We start from the raw sequence: 16,433 nt of genomic DNA, 5'->3' as shown, positions 1-16,433 counted from the left end.
AGTAGTGTAGAACATTTTAGGGGTATCAAAGACAAACATAGATGGCGCAGTGAGATTTCTCAGTGAGATTAAGAGTGAATCTAGCCTTCCCACCAGACTGTGTTGTTAATGGCGTCTCATCTTCAGCTTTGCCAAGGATTTACAGCAAGACTACAATCCTCAGGACTTACAGTGTTGTGAAGTGCTATGCTGTGTAAAGTGCTGTACTGTGAAGTGCTGTGTTGTGTATTTTAATCAGAATTGTCTGTGCAAACTGCAGTCAGATGACTGAGGGAGCTGCCCAGCAGTACATCCCCTCTTGCTCATGGTCATTGAGTGACTGAGCGGCGAGCAGTAAGACAACTTCAGTTCAGTTGCGACTTGCGCCGAGCCGCTTCTACGTCTGGCAGCGCGCCAAGCCTCTAGGCAGCGAGCCGTACACACACACGCACTCACAGGCCCACTTTATACTATATTCTTGTGTATTACTTTAAACTTCTATAATTCTGTGTATAGATTACGAGGGGTTGACCCGGTCTCTTGCACAGATAGAGTACAGAAGCTGTCAGCATGTCTCACAGGGATCAAAATGATACCCTGGACGATGGGGTTATGAGTTTAACTTTGGGAGATCTCTCCCAATCACCCACAGAATCTCCTCGTTCGTCGCGAGCAAGCTCTCCTGCGGTGCCTGCGTCCAAGGATCTCCTTCAACTGATTAAGTGGATGGAAACTTCTCGTCGCCAGGACTATGTATCAAGGAGAGAAGAGGAAGAAATTCGGTACAGAGAGTCTGAAAGACGACGCCATGAAGATGAATGAAGACGTAGAGAACTAGAAGATATACGTAGAAGTGAGGATGACCTGAGAAGAGAGAATCAAGCCGAAGCCTTGATTTCCCTGTTAGCCTCCCCACAACGATCTACTCTACAAGATTCTTCTGCTACTACTAATGCTGATACGACTAGAGGTACTGGTACCTCATATCCCAGAGTCGGTTCAACAATTCCTCAAAAGGCTGCAGCACAAACGCCTCCCTCTCTGATGTCTGACGCTTCTTATCAGATATTTCGGGAATGGCGTCGACGTTGGCAAGACTATGCAACAATAGTTGACCTGTCAAGTTTACCACAGCCTAAACAGATGATACAGCTTCGTATGTGCTTGTCCTTGGAGACACAACGTACTCTCAAGCACACACTTCAAGTGCCTCCTACAACAACTCTGACTGTAGAGGCCGTGCTTGACAAGTTACAGGAACATGTTAAGGGACAGCGCAACAAAGCACTCAGAAGAAGAGAACTCCTCCAATGTAAGCAGCTTGATGGAGAATCTTTTGATGCATTTTTTGTAAGACTGAAAAGATGTTCAGAGGACGTTGATGTTTGTCCTAGAAATTCTCAAGTTTGGGAAGAGACACAACTCAAGACAATTATTTTAACGGGTATTCGAGATGAAGGGCTAGTTCAGCATCTCATTTCACTTGACCCCACTTCCTCCCTTCAAGATGTTGTTACAAAATGTCGAGCGTACGAGGCCACCAGGTGTGCGACTTCAGCTTTACGTTCACAACCTGACCAGGTGAGGGCGGTGTCTTCCTACAGAAAGGGTAAGAAGCAGCAAGGTAACCCCACCCCTCACCCTCCACCTACACCTTTAGCAGCAGCTTTGTGTAACAGCTGCGCGAGACAGCATGATGCCTCCCAGTGCCCAGCTGCTCAAAGCGTGTGCAGAAGTTGCGACCGTCAGGGTCACTGGGCTTACACAGTCAAGTGCCCTGCTAGCAAAGTTCAGTGCAGACTTTGTGGTCGTGTGGGCCATTATGACAAATGTTGTCGTAAGAAGACACAGAAAGGACACCACCAAGGATCCAAGAAGTCATCCTCAGGAAGTGCTGGCACGCCCCCTCCTTCTGGCAAGCATCAAGACGCTGTGCCCAGTCGTTCCTGCCGTCGTGTACATTGTTCCACAGACACGACGCCCCAGCACATCAGTGTCGTCATTTCTCACGGTAACTTGTCATCCAGTCTTCAGATGTTACCTGACACCGGTGCTGACGTCTCAGTAATTGGTCCACAACACTTAGCAAGTTTGGGAATACCCCGGAGCAACCTACAGCCCCCTCCTCAGGCAACGAAACTGACAGCTGATGGTTCCAAGATGGCTCCAGCTTTGGGATCTTTCTGGGCTACTCTTACCTTTGGTAAGCAGTCTTGCTTAGCCCGGATTGATGTTCATGATGGGATCCCGACTCCGCTTTTATCATATGGCCATTGTCAAGAGTTGGTCATTATTTCCAAGGAATTCCCCAAACCTATTTTAAAGGTCACCCATGTCAACAGGTTGAAGGAACTCCCTATCTCTACTAACACGTCCCCTTCTGATGCAAGAGCTTACCTTCTCAAGGAGTTTGCTGACGTGTTGGTTACGAAGAAATCTTTAGGATCCACACCACTCAAGCTGATGGTGGGTCCACCTATGAAGATTTATCTTAAGGATGGTGCCACACCTTTTGCCATCCACACCCCTCGTTTGATTCCTCACGCCTACAAGGAGCTAGTTAGACAAGAGCTTGACTCCATGGTTGCTCAGGGAATCATCAAGCCGGCCGGAGACGAACCTTCACCTTGGTGCCACCCTCTCGTCCCCGTCGCCAAACCTCGTGGTGGAGTACGGATCACCACCGATCTGTCAAAACTTAACCAGCAAGTTTCCCGTCCAGCCCACCCTTCACCCACACCCTTCGCAGCTGTTCGAAATGTGGACCCGAAGGCGAAGTTTTTTACAACGATGGATGCCTATGTGGTTATTGGCAGATCGAGTTGGCCGAAGTAGACCAGCATTTGACTACATTCATCACACCATATGGAAGATATCAGTATTGCAGAGGCCCCATGGGATTTGCCGCTACGGGCGATGCATTCTGTCAACGTGGTGACGCGGCCCTTCAAGGAGTCATGAATTGTGTCAAGGTGGTTGATGATATTTTACTCCATGACGAAGACTACTGTGCCCACCTCTCCCGAATATATGAAGTTCTCACCAGATGTCGAAAGTACGGGATTACCCTCAACGCTGACAAGTTTGTAGTCGCTGCACCATCAGTGAATTTCTGTGGGTACACTCTCTCAGCATCAGGTATCGCAGCTGACCCGGAGAAATTAAGTGGAATCAGGGATTTTCCAACCCCTGCCAACCTGACAGACCTCCGTTCTTTTTTGGGTCTGGTCAATCAGCTGGCTGAATTCTCACCTGACATCTCCGCCGCAGCCCAGCCGTTACGCCCCCTGTTGAGCCCCAGGAGGACATTCCTGTGGACCCCAGATCATCAAGAGGCCTTCCAGCGAGTCAAGCAGGCCCTCTTAAGTCCACCTGTCCTCGCCTGCTACGACCCAGCCCGACCCACCGTCCTCCAGACTGACGCCTCTAGACTCTACGGCATTGGTTACGCCCTTCTGCAGGACCATGGCGGTGGGCAACTCCGCTTAATTCAGTGTGGATCCCGGTTCCTAACGGACCCTGAGACCCGATATGCCACGATTGAGCTGGAGATGTTGGCTGTTGTCTGGGCGATGGCGAAGTGCCGCTTCTACCTGATAGGACTTCAGCACTTCACCCTCTTCACAGATCATCGCCCTCTTGTACCTATTATCAATCACTACTCTTTGGATGCAGTAGAGAATCCTCGCCTTCAACGTTTGAAAGAGAAGCTCTCGCCTTATCTCTTCACAGCTGTGTGGCCTGCGGGTAAGCTGCTGTGCATCCCGGATGCTCTGTCCCGCTTCCCTGTCAGTCGCCCCACCCCAGAGGACGAAATGTTGTGTTCTACAGCTGCCGCATCCCTCAAGTCAGTAGTCTCGTTGAAGGCCGTCTTCACATCAGAAGAGTCTACAGCACCGGATGCAGACAAGACCCTTGAAGATCTCTGCACCGCAGCCCGGGCCGACCCTTCCTACATCCAGCTCGTCGACTGTGTGTCCCAGGGATTTCCATCTAACCAATACGACCTTCATGAATCGCTACTCCCGTACTGGAAGATACGCGAGGACCTCTATTGTGACGGAGACCATGTCTTGTATGGTCCACGAATAGTCATTCCTGCTGCCCTACGCCGCCGTACCTTGACCCGCCTTCACGACAGCCATCGAGGAGTGGAGGCCACCAAGTGACGGGCGAAGTAGACTGTATTTTGGCCCGGAATCGTCGCGGACATTGCAAGTACCGTCCGTGCCTGTGAGCCGTGCCAGATTCTGCAACCCAGCCAGCAACAGGAACCTTTAATGTACGATGATAACCCTTCCAGACCCTTCGAGTCTGTGTCGGCCGACTTCTTTGCAGTGGCAGGGAAGTCCTTCCTCGTCATTGCCGACCGATTGTCTGGATGTGAGATAGCTGGGACAAGGTTGGGGTTGTCATGGGTATTGGCCGGTCCAGGGACTACCAAGTGCGTCTTCCTAGTGGTAGAGTATGGTGGAGGAACCGTCGTTTCCTCCGACCTGTGGAGCTGCCTAGTGTTGACCCTTCCTCAGTAGAGTCTGCTAATGTTGATGTCTTTACAGTAAATCCATCTCAACCTTGTGTTTCTGCCCCGGTACTCCGCAGGTCCGAGCGACTCAGAAACAAAAGGTCCGCTCAAGATGAAACTATGAGCATATAGGGGGAGGGAGGTGTATAATATGGACACGAAGTAGTACCTTAAGCTGTGTATTCTTATATTACTCTATTAATTATGTATAGTAAAGTATTACAGAACAAGTATTAATCCTATGTAATGTTTCCATTTATTATGCACCATGTTATGTATATGTATTTACATATTACGTATTCAGCTTGTGAACTCTGGCATTTGTGCATGCCAGCGCGGAGTGATACATGGAGTTGAGATCGCTAGTCCTTTTGGCGTGGAAGCCACTGTTATTTGTTCCTCTGTATTTGTCTCCCGTACGAGAATAAGAACCTATTTTCAAGATAACAAGTGTTTGCGCATACCCTCAGTAGTGTAGAACATTTTGGGGGTATCAAAGACAGACATAGAGGGAGGACCACTGCTCGATATACGTGCAGCTTTGTAGATAATTTCAGCTCCCAACAGCTGAAGAAACGATTTCGGGGTCTGCCAAAGGCTTGAGATGCACATCTGATCCGATGCTGAATTTCTTTATCGATGACTGTGTTGGGAGACAGGGTGGGACCCGAGATACCGAAAGTGGGTAACATTAGAGAAGGTAGTACCGTTAAGCTGGATGGATGGTGGAGGTGTGGCTGAACCAGGGGCAGGTTGAAAGAGAATCTGAGTCTTACTTACATTCACCTCAAAGCTGAAGTGTGCATACGCGTCTGTGTAGGTGTTCAGGATATCGTGAAGGTTGTGTTTAGTGTGAGCAACAAGGGTGAGGTTGTCTGCATACTGAAGTTCGGTAATGGAAGCTGCCGATACCTTTGTTCTTGCCTTGAGTTGTGTTATGTTGAAAAGACCTCCCTTCACCCCGTACTCGATGTTCACCTCACTGGCTAAATTGGCACTGGCATGAGTAAGGAAGGCAGCCAAGAGGATGGAAAAAAAAGTTTTGCCAGGACACACCCTTGTTTAACCCCTGTTTGGATGGGGAAGAACTCAGACTGGATGCCATTGTGCAGGACACTGCCGTTCATGCCATCATGGAGTTGTCACACACTGGCAATGAATTTTGGTGGGCAGCCGAAATGGCTGAGGGTCCACCACAGGGCTTCCCTGTTGACCGAGTCAAGGCCTTGGTTAAGTGGATGAAAGCCATGTACAGGTCATGACGCTGGTCTCTGCACTTTTCCTGTATCTGGCGGGCAGCAAAGATCATGTCAGTGGTGCCACGTGATGGTCTAAAACCACTTTGAGATTCTGTTAGAAGTTTTCCGCCTCAGGAAGAAGTCTGTTTAGGAGTACTCGGGCGATGATCTCGCCAGCTACGGAGAGCAGCGAGATCCTACGGTAGTTGCCACAGCCTGACCGGTCTCCCTTGTTCTTATAAATGTTGACAATGGAGACATCTTTAAGAGCTTGGGTATTTCCTCCTTTTCCATATATTGTATTTCCTCCCTTTCCATATATTCTCCAGGAGAGAGTGGAAATGGCTGGTAAGCAGAAGTCCTCTTGCTTTATACACCTCAGCTGGGGTTCCATCAGGCCCTGAGGCTTTGTTATTTTTCATCTGTTTGATGGCAGTAACTACCTCATCCAAGGATGGAGGATAGCTGAGGTGGTTCAGCTCTGGATGCTGAGGGACCTGCTGGGTAGTCAGGACATCCACATCGGTGTTTCGGTTGAGCAATGAATGGTAGTGCTCTTTCCAGCGCTGAAGGAGGCCTTCATCGTCTTTAATTATGAGATTACCATCAGATGAGTGGAGGGGGGCTGCACCAAGAGTGATTGGCTCATGAAATGTTATAGTGTAAATGAAAAAAAATTGCATCTTATGCTCATCTGCAAGTATTTTGTGCTTCACATGCTTTATGTTTATGCCAGTTGTTCTTTAGATTGCGAAGTTCCCGCTGGGCTGCCGCTTTCTTCTTGCAGAAGGTATCAGCTTTGGTCCGAGACTGAGAGTTGTTCTGCCAGTCAGTAAAAGCAGCACGTTTATCATCGATGAGTCCCTTGATTGCCGGGTCATTTACATCAAATAGTCCTGGTGTATTGTTTTGATCTGGCTGAGGGTCTCTCTGCAGGTTTTTGTCATAACAGCATTAAGAGTATCCCATTCTGCACTGGGATTCATGTTGTTTGCTGTTGGGTTGTTTATAAGCCCATGTTTGAGCTGCTCCATGAATGCATGTGCTATCGCTGGATCCTCCAGACGCTTAGTATTAAAACCTCTTCTGGAGGCTTGCTGCCTTCGCCGTTTTGGGGTGATGTGAAGTGAGAGCTTGGATCTGACAAGTCGATGATCAGTGTCACAGTGGTCTGAGCCACGCATGGCACGGGTGATGAGGACATCTCGGCGATCTCTTTCTCTGACAATGTCTGACAATGGTGTAGTCAGTGAGATGCCGGTGTTTGGGTTGTGGGTGTTGCCACAAACCCTTGTACTTGTCGGCCTGCCTAAACAAGGTCCATTTCTCCCAGTGGTTCCCTGCCAAATGGTAGCATCTCTGCCAACTCTGGCATTGAAGTCGCTAAGGAGCACAACCTTGTCTTCTTTGAGGATAGAGGTTTGTACTCTGTAGAGGTTGGCATAAAAGGCCTCCTTGATGTCATCCTCTGCATCCAGTGTTGGGGTGTATGCACTGATGAAGAAGGCATGAAATGAGTGATTCAGTGGAACTCGCAGCGTCATTAGATACTCGTTGATCCCAATAGGCATTTCAGTTAGGCTGTGTAGGATGTGTTGGCGGATGGCAAAGCTTACCCTTCCAGAAGATGGTGTAGCCAGACCCCCGTTCTTTGAGTTGGCCCTCATGTGGGAGCCGGGACTCACTGATGGCTGCTATGTCAGTGTTATACCTAGCCAGCTCTTATGCTATAAGGGCTTTTCTTCTTTCTGGACGCTCATTTGTGCCAGTATCCAGAAGGGGCATGACATTCCATGCAGTGACCATAAGAGGTTGTATGGTTTGTATTGGTTTGAATCTGTGATTTTGGTTGTGTTTTTGACTGCATAAGGATGACCTTACTGGGTGCGGTTGCCCAGTCAGGTTGGGTTTTTTGGCAGGCTATGTTTAGGGCACCTTTTCTAGTCCCCTCCCCATGTGGGGTGTGCAGAGTGGCTCCCTGAATGGGCTGCTCAGTCGCACAGACAGGACCGGATTGCACTGCTGCCAAGATCCCAGTGCATAAACGATCATCTTATCTGTGCAGCCCATGTGCAGAGTTGTGACTAGAGACTCCCGGCAGTCATCTCTGCCTATCTCCGTCGACACTTGTCCGTCGCCATAGGACTTTTGGGGATACTGTATAGGGATTTTGATGATGAGAGATATGATGAACTGGACGATGGCTGCGCGTGAGTTGATTTATGTGGTGAGGCAGGAGTGCAGTCTGCAACGAAATATTTTGGCTCTCCATTTTCCTGATCCAGTGGTGCAAGTGTTGCAACGACTGGGGAGAAGGAGAGTCGCAATGGACTGCCGATAACCCAGTTTGTTGGGTTTTGCCTTAGTAGCCTGTTCATCAGGCATTGCTTTCGTCCGCTGGTGTAGTCGTTGAGTTTCCATGGTGGTCACCTCTTCCACCTACACTGTCGTTGGGGGTCTTCTTGGAGCTCTGTAAATATTTCTGCCTGATGAGAGGCTCCACCTCAGATTTTTCGTTTGGGGTTTACTCCCTTAGCCTTATACCTGCCAAGGTTAGTCCACAAGACAGCGGGGCGATTAATTTGAGTATAAACATACCTTATTTTGCACCAATAATTTTAGTAATTAACCTAGTACATTTGAGTACAGTTGAGTCTGGATTTACGCGGTTTTGGCTTACGCGTTTGGTCATTTACGCGGTGCCTTGCCAGAATTGAATTGCTTGATTTACGCGGTAAATTTGGTCATTTACGCGGGAAGCGGCGCGGGCAGGGTGCGCACAAGGTCGCCCAGTCATCAAAACATTACCGAGTTCTTCACCCGCCACCCACCACAGCCGGCCCAAGTCAGTGATAGTGAGGATATGGACTTTGAGGGGTTTGACAAAGAGGCCCTGCAAGCCTATGTGGTGGATAGTGATACAATTGATACAAGTGATACAGGTGAGGGCCAATAATCTGCCTTCTGCCTCGGAACCAACCTCCCATCCCCGTGTGCCCAGCCATCTTTTCTACTAACATAAGTGTTAAGAAACCTAATATTATTGATATTTTTCTTAATTATTAATTGTGTGTGCATACCATCATAAAATTAAGATGTTATTTTGACTACAAGGTGCATATTGTGTCGGAAAAAGTGGAGTTTGGGGGTCGGCCCAGTCTCTATTTCAATTAATCCCATATGCTCTGTCATTTCATTTTAAATGTTTCTCATTTTACGCGGTACTCCGCGGGTTCAATTGACCGCGTAATTGAAGACCCAACTGTATAGGTTGTGATAATTTATGTGGTTGCAGTTTCAAAGCTTTGTGACATCACTAATGTATAATGAGTCCATATGCCCTGGTTTATTCATTGATCAGTTGTCTTAAGTGCAAAAGAGCCCTGTCGAGCTATCATGTATCAATTAATTGTAAAATAGAAATTATAATGTAAAATGTTATAAGACTCTGGTTTAGTAGAGCTGTTAATGTGTGTGCTGTGTAATTGTCTTGGCATGTCACCTCGCCACCTGATTCCTGAACAAACTCTTCATCAACTTCTTCAATTCCTACAATGTGCTTGGCGAGCTCAAAATGCACGCACACACACCCACCCCTGTTAACGCTCATAGGAGTGTTATTGGTTTGTTGCTGGAGAAATAAACCCTCAACGTTGACGCGTACCATATAATTCGCTTTCTTGATGTCGTCATGGAGGCTTTCCCTGCAATCTTGGAATGTTCGTTGTAGCGCATATCCGGTGCATGAAGGGCTACACATACCTTCAAAGAGATGTACTGTCGTTTAGTAAGTGGCGGGGCCCCTGGCGGCTGGTCGTCCGTCCACCATAAGAATCGTAAGGCGTCTCGATGTTCGGTACTACTCACACTTAATAGAACATTACCTCAATATCAGCCAGGAATGCCACCTTTCCTTGTCTGAATCTGATGAGGACTCCCATCAAATTTGTTGTTAAGTCTGGCCCTTGCTTCACCTGGCTGTTCAATGACATCAACTGACATTTGGCTGTACAATAGGGGGCAGGGAAAAAACACTTTTATTTGAGTTGCAGGCTGCACTTTTCAGGCATCGTTTGTATGGCTGTAACAAACACCTGTGCAAAATTTCATGCCATTTCATGCATACTTACCCTGCCGCATCGCGAACGACTTTTTGTCAACTTTTAGTGTATACCAAAAATTAGGTGTCATTTAATGTTTTCCAGGATAATGATAAATTTTACATGGGTGACATCGATTTAATTCACATGTTATTTTACAGGTACACCTTATAGAAAATCATTACAAGTTCATATTGAAATTCTTTTTTGTGCGGAACCTTGGCATCATTTTCCTAGACAATAATCTTTGCCTAATATATCCATCTCTCGATTCGTATCCCGTCACTTCAGTGCAAGCTTCAGTCATCACTTTTATGCCTCTCTCGACCGCCTGAGTGCTGTTTGGCCACTTGGGCACCACTAATGGTGTCTCAAGAATGTCATTAACCTGTAGATTTGACAGAGAAGCAATGTAAGGAGGCTCAGTCTTGAGTTCATTCCTCCAGTTAATCATGGAATGATAGTTTTTTGCTTGCCACTTTAGTTTCGGAGTCACCACCTTTCTCATGTTGACTACAGGAGGCACATCCTCATTCCCATCTCCATCTTTACCCTCCTCATCAGTATAGTTTAACAAATTCTCGTCAACAGCAGCATCAGAATCTTCCTCCTCCTCTTCAGATCTGCCAGTGCATTCTTCCTTTTGCTGATTCTCCTCTCTAATTTTTCTTATCATTGAGACAGCTTTTTCTCTAACAGTCATGTCCTCATCTGCACACATACCAAGAAGAAGTTGATCTGTGTGGGCGAAGTATGCATTTCTCTGGACAGCCTTCTTCACTATCGTCTCCTCCTCACTATTCAGGTGTTTCATATATAGCAGGGACTGGAATACGTTCCTTGAGCCGTGTGTTACGTAAGGGTGTATCTTGATGTAAAACCACATTGGAGCACTGAACTTTATTATTGTAATGACAATTCTTTTCAACTCATGGCTGGGTCTTGATGTTGCTACATACAGCCTGAGGATTCTACTCCATAAGGTGTTCCACCTTGACACACAGGGAGGACCTGGCTCAATAGCAGCCAAGTCATCTTCAACAACACCTGTGATAACTCATTTACAAATCCTATACAGGTATTTCTGATCCCAGGACAGATCTTTCTCCACTTCATCATTAAACACAGGGAAATCAGGGAAACTGACTGGCTGGAAGGCGACAACTGGAAGCTCAGACAAAGACTCCTTGATCTGCTTTCCAATGGGACCACGCCAATGCTCAGGACCACTTGGTTTACCATCATAGTGATAAAAAACTGCGCGGAAAGGCAGCTCATTTCCGTGAAGCTGACATATGAAATAATGGAGCGGGTGACCAAGTAACATTTCAAGATGATGAATGACTCCATTTTCTGATCCTACATTTACATTGGTTCCATCACAACCAACACACACAATGGGCTGCTGGGTTAGATTTTTCTCCACCAGAAACTCGTGAATAGTTTTGGCAATCTGCTTTCCGTGTCCAGTCTTGGGAGTCACATGTGTGAGATATTCATTGCCAGGCTCAACCATGATGACATAATGAAATGAGAAAAGGCTGATAATCAATATAGACATAGCACCATACTCATCTGCAACAAGACAACTTAAATGAAATAAGAGATATGAAAAAAAAGTTGATAAACACTGAACAGAACATTGCACCGCCACAGCTTCTGTTTGGCTAGTACTGTAGGTAAATTTAAAAATTTCAGTAGAAAATGCGGCAGACTAAACCTCGACATATCAGCTTCAAATTTGGCATGGAGTCTTAGATATGTATAAGGAACAATGCCTGAAGAGTGCAGCTTTGAGCAAAATTTCACTGCCCCCTACTGTACAATCAAAATTATTTTCATCTTTTCTGGCTTGTTGGGATTCAACACGGGGTGGTGTGAGATACCAGGTCTTCCCGGGTGTAACACTGAGTTCTTGATGTGGCATGTCCCTCGTCGACTAGACGTCTCATCTCTTCTTGATACCTCTGAGAGAGCCTTGGGTTCTTTAGGAGGCATTTTCGGACCTGCCAATCGCTGTTCAGCAAGCTTCTTATTGTCTGAGGAATTGCTACTAACTCTATTTGTAGCGTGGAGCAGTCATTAGAAGTTTCCAGCTGTGGGTCTGACCATGGGCGTAAAAGGCCACTCCGGATCTATGATATTTTGGGTCCACCGAGCTATCTGTGAAGTATGGTGCTGCATCGGCCGGTGTTCAGTGGCTATGGGTTCCTGAGTGTCAATGCTTCCGGAAAGTGGGTATGACGGGTCGAAACACGTTCCCTCTCCCTCCAATGGGATGTTCCCGTCCCTCAAGCGCTGAGTGTTGGGAACCCTCCTTTGGGAATGATTTTCCAAGCAAATTTCAATTCCGGCTATCGGAGATTTCCGAGTTTGAGGGATTCCAGCTAACGGAGATATTACTGTATAACCATATATCCAGCCTGCTGGGGAGGTAGGGGTTACTGCATAGGGAGTTTTAACAGAATTTGAAACACCACCAGGCCTAAAATGTACCATAAACCCTCTGTAACTGGCTGTCAAGCCTTTGTTCAGATCATTAGATTCACCTCTAAAAGTAGCTTTATCTGTACTACAGGTAGTGACCATTATACAATGGATCAATGTACCCTCAATCAGTTTTATGATGTTAAAAAATTAACATCATTTACTATACCACTATGCAATGGCTAAAGATCAGTTTTATGATGCTCACTGCACATATGCTTTTCCTGCATTGTCATTGCTATGAAAAAGTGATGTGCAATTACTTGCAGTATTCCAAGAAATAATCCTTGGTGACTGCCAGGGTAAGCAGTTGAACTGTCACATCGCTCAAAGGATGATGTGAGTGTGTCAGAAGCTATTCTTTGTGCATAAAATAATATATACTGTACCAGTAAATGTGAGAAAAAATAATAATAAGATAATAAATAAAATACTACAAGGAAAAATCTTGCGTTGCCATTTGGCACTGTTGTCACTAGCACAAGACACCAGAGCCATGACAGAACGCTCACTCTCGTGCTAGCTCCCACACACGTAATAAATGTTTACTCGAATGTATGTTTTTGTACTTACGATATTTTTTTGCACATTCTGTATGAATGATTATGTGTGCATGTAACCGAGTAAAACAAAACAAAACTGTGTTTACCTGAAAATGGAAGTTGAAAAATAACAATAACACAGCTTACAGCTTGACTGAAACCTTGACGCTGAACCCACCACCTGCTCCCACGATCCACGCTAACTCTGGGGATGTAAGAAATTTTAATTCACTTTGTTTTTCTCCTTGTGTTAATCATTTATTTTATTATTTTTATTAATTTTTTCCACACTTTATATTAAAAATTGTGTGCATGTAACAAAGTGAATAAATTAGGAAATTTTCAGCTTGGGGATTGCAACTTACTACTGTACATGTACATATCATGCCAGGTAAATGAAAATAAATATATATTTTTGGGGGGTTTTGTGTTTGTATAAATTTATTGATTATTTCCATTTATAAATTATTTGAGTTATTTAGACATTACTGTTTTAATCATTATAGCAGCAGGATATACAACTTTTTGGGGTTCTTCAGGGTTTCGGGAACGGAACCGTTTTCTCCCCATAAGTTATTAATATCGATACATGATCAATCACTTATCAGTGGCTTTTTGAGGTCCCTAAATCTATCATACATTTTCTCTAGTTTCCATTTATTGTTGATGTGATGATAATGTATACAGTATAACTAAGACATCTCATTATCCTAGGATGATGAATCGCTTGAGGATTATGGTGAAGATGATGATCCTGAGCGCCTATGGTGTATATGCCAGAAACCTCACAATAACCGTTTTATGATTTGCTGTGACAAGTGTGAGGACTGGTTCCACGGATCCTGTGTGGGAGTAACGAAGGCTATAGGTTAGTATCTTGTCACTATAATACAAGTTGGCTCTAATCATAAGTTGACATGTCCTTTCCCTTTATTTTCTCTTACATGTATTGTGCTGTAACATACAGTATGTTTTACTATGGTGTTCTTCAGTATGTATTCAAATATATGTCTATTTTATAAAGGTCACTGAACACAACTGAGAGCATCACCCATTGGCAACATATCTATCTGGGTAAACCAGTAAATACAATACTCACATCTTGCCCTCCTGGTACTCTTTCCAGGATATTCATATTTTTCCTCAGCCCAATCTTCCTCATGTGCTCTGTCTTACCATCTTTTATTATATTAACACCTTTAAAGAAATTCTAAATTTTTATAATGTCGCCATCCCAAGCTCTCATCAGGTTTGTTTGGTAAACCAAACATTTCTATATTTGCAATACTTTGCATACTATTCACCAGACTCTCCTCTCAAGCACGTATGTTGTCCTTTTAAACTTGTTTCTTACTGGTGCATCCAGAGTTCATATTTAATGTTTGTACGGTGATATTGATTTTCCCACCTTTGCCTCCATTAACACATTCAGTACAGTATCTCTCTCCTACATTTTTCAATCTTTTTCTTACCTTCTTTCTTTTCCTTAGTCTTTGTGTTTCATCATCTATTGTTCTAGTCACAGGTGCATTTACTCTCAGCCACCTGAAGCACAACACTTCATCTTCTCCATCTTCATTCAAACTATCATTTGTCATCCTTTAGAACTCCCTGTTCACCCAGCTGTAATTGGGTACCATAGTTTACAACTTGGGAAAGTGAAGGTGGCTAGAGTAGTACCAGCCATGCTGCCTTCTTGTGTACCAAAGGCAATGTGCTGTATTCACACTGTTTATAATGGGCAGTCACGCCTATGGGATTCACTACGTATAGTCATCACTTCACATTCTCAATTTACTTTCTTCAACTACATAAACTGTTGAACTTTTGCAACTTTCCTTCCACTTAACCAGAACAGTACCATCTAAAAACAGCATCTGACCTATCACCCATTTTCACTCTAGCCTTGACATCAAATTTGTTCACCTTTCCATCACTTTTTCTTTCACTTATTTTGCTACCCTATCCATGGAAGTAGATAACCATTGCAATATTCGACCTCCATGGTATAATATTGCTTTCACTAGGAATCGTCTTTGTTTTGGCTGACAAGTTTTAATACTTGCTTAAAAACTGTTGGCTGTATTTAATAGTATCTCATCCATCCTAAGTTTTCGTTACTTCCCACACATCTTTTTATATCAACTTTCATATGCTTGTTTCCAATTCTGTGGTGCAACAAATAGATTCCTTCTCATTTTGCAGATGCTTTTTATACAGTTTGTTGGTTCAAACATTTCATCTTTAAATCTTCTTCCTTTTCAAGAGTCACATTATTCTTCCAGCATCACACTCTCAGTTACCCTCAATTCTCTCAGTAAAATGACAACTATGTAACTCCCTAGGCATATTTAAACCTTTTTTCCACCCTTTGTAGGCTTTTCATACTACAGTACAATGCTTGGCAGCCAGAATTGGTAGTGAACACCAGTACAGTACAGTCTCTCCCTTCAGTCACGTCACTCATTCATTGTTCCCCTTGGCTGATAGAATCGGGAAGATGGAGTCATAAACATGCAAAAATTTTAGCCAATCGGTTCATCCACCTACCATCATTCAATTTTTGTTTTCTGTTAGATCTCTCCTTCAGTTGAATGATCCAGGTGTCTATATACCATACTGTATAGTACTCTCTTGAATCTTCATCCTCCTTAAATAGGACTTTTGAGGGCAAATTCAGTAGGAATCCTTTCAACTTTTCTAATTTATACATTTTGCTATTTCTATTTCTGGTGTCTTTTTGTTTTGTTTTACACACACACCCACCCACTTCTTCTTCTTCTTCTTCTTCTTCTTCTTCTTCTTCTTCTTCTTCTTCTTCTTCTTCTTCTTCTTCTTCTTCTTCTTCTTCTTCTTCTTCTTCTTCTTCTTCTTCTTCTTCTTCTTCTTCTAGCTATAATATAATGGAATGTGTTATTAAGGATATCACCTAGGTTGGTGAGTTTAGAGGTGACTAAAGAGGCTGATACAGGACCAGCAGGGTCAATCACAGAAGTTGCATATGTTGGGGGACTACATATAGTGCTGGAGCGTCTTTCCGGTAATGGCGCTTGTCTGCCTTGGTTTTCAGTCGGGCTAACGCGAAAGTATTGAAACTTTCTTGTGTGGTGCTCCTCCAAGCGTTACGGTGTGGAGTAATTGTCTCCCATGAGAGGGGGGTCAATTTGGCACTTTTTCAGGTTTGCCTTAAGACTATCCTTTTACCTCTTCAGTTGCCTGCCGGTGTTACATTTACTATTTGTTAGGTGACTGTAAAGTAGCTCCTTTGGCAGTCTATTGTCGTCCATGTAGGTAACATGGCAAGTCCAGCGTAGTTGTTCATGGATAATGGTAGTCTCGATGCTCCTACATTTGGTGTCGGCAAGAATGCTGGCATTTGTTCTCGTCTTCCCAGCGAACACAGAGGATGGAACATGACTATGTTGGTGAAGGTCTTCGAGTGCCTTGATGTGCCTCCTGTGTATGAACCGTGTCTCTCTGCCATATAGCAGGGTGGGAAGGACCACTACTCGATATTGGTCCATAAAATGTTTTAAGTGGAATTGAAAAATTGGCACATCTC

General features: G+C 44.7%; 1 protein-coding gene across 2 annotated transcripts in view; it reads left to right on the top strand.

The window, feature by feature from the left end:
* LOC121867232 (death-inducer obliterator 1-like) overlaps positions 1-16,433 on the top strand; it is a 73,015-nt gene that overhangs the window by 16,179 nt on the left and 40,403 nt on the right. For both annotated transcript variants that reach the window (XM_042367083.1, XM_042367082.1), the window contains exon 3: positions 13,586-13,739. In XM_042367083.1, coding sequence (XP_042223017.1) covers positions 13,673-13,739 — 67 coding nt within the window. In that variant the 5' untranslated portion in view covers positions 13,586-13,672. The remainder of the gene's footprint in view (positions 1-13,585; positions 13,740-16,433) is intronic.

The sequence above is a fragment of the Homarus americanus genome, unplaced genomic scaffold, assembly GCF_018991925.1.
Source record: "Homarus americanus isolate GMGI-L3 unplaced genomic scaffold, GMGI_Hamer_2.0 scaffold6317, whole genome shotgun sequence".
Lineage (NCBI taxonomy): Eukaryota > Metazoa > Arthropoda > Malacostraca > Decapoda > Nephropidae > Homarus > Homarus americanus.
Note: the sequence above shows the minus strand (reverse complement) of the source record. Positions and strands in the feature narration are given on the sequence as shown.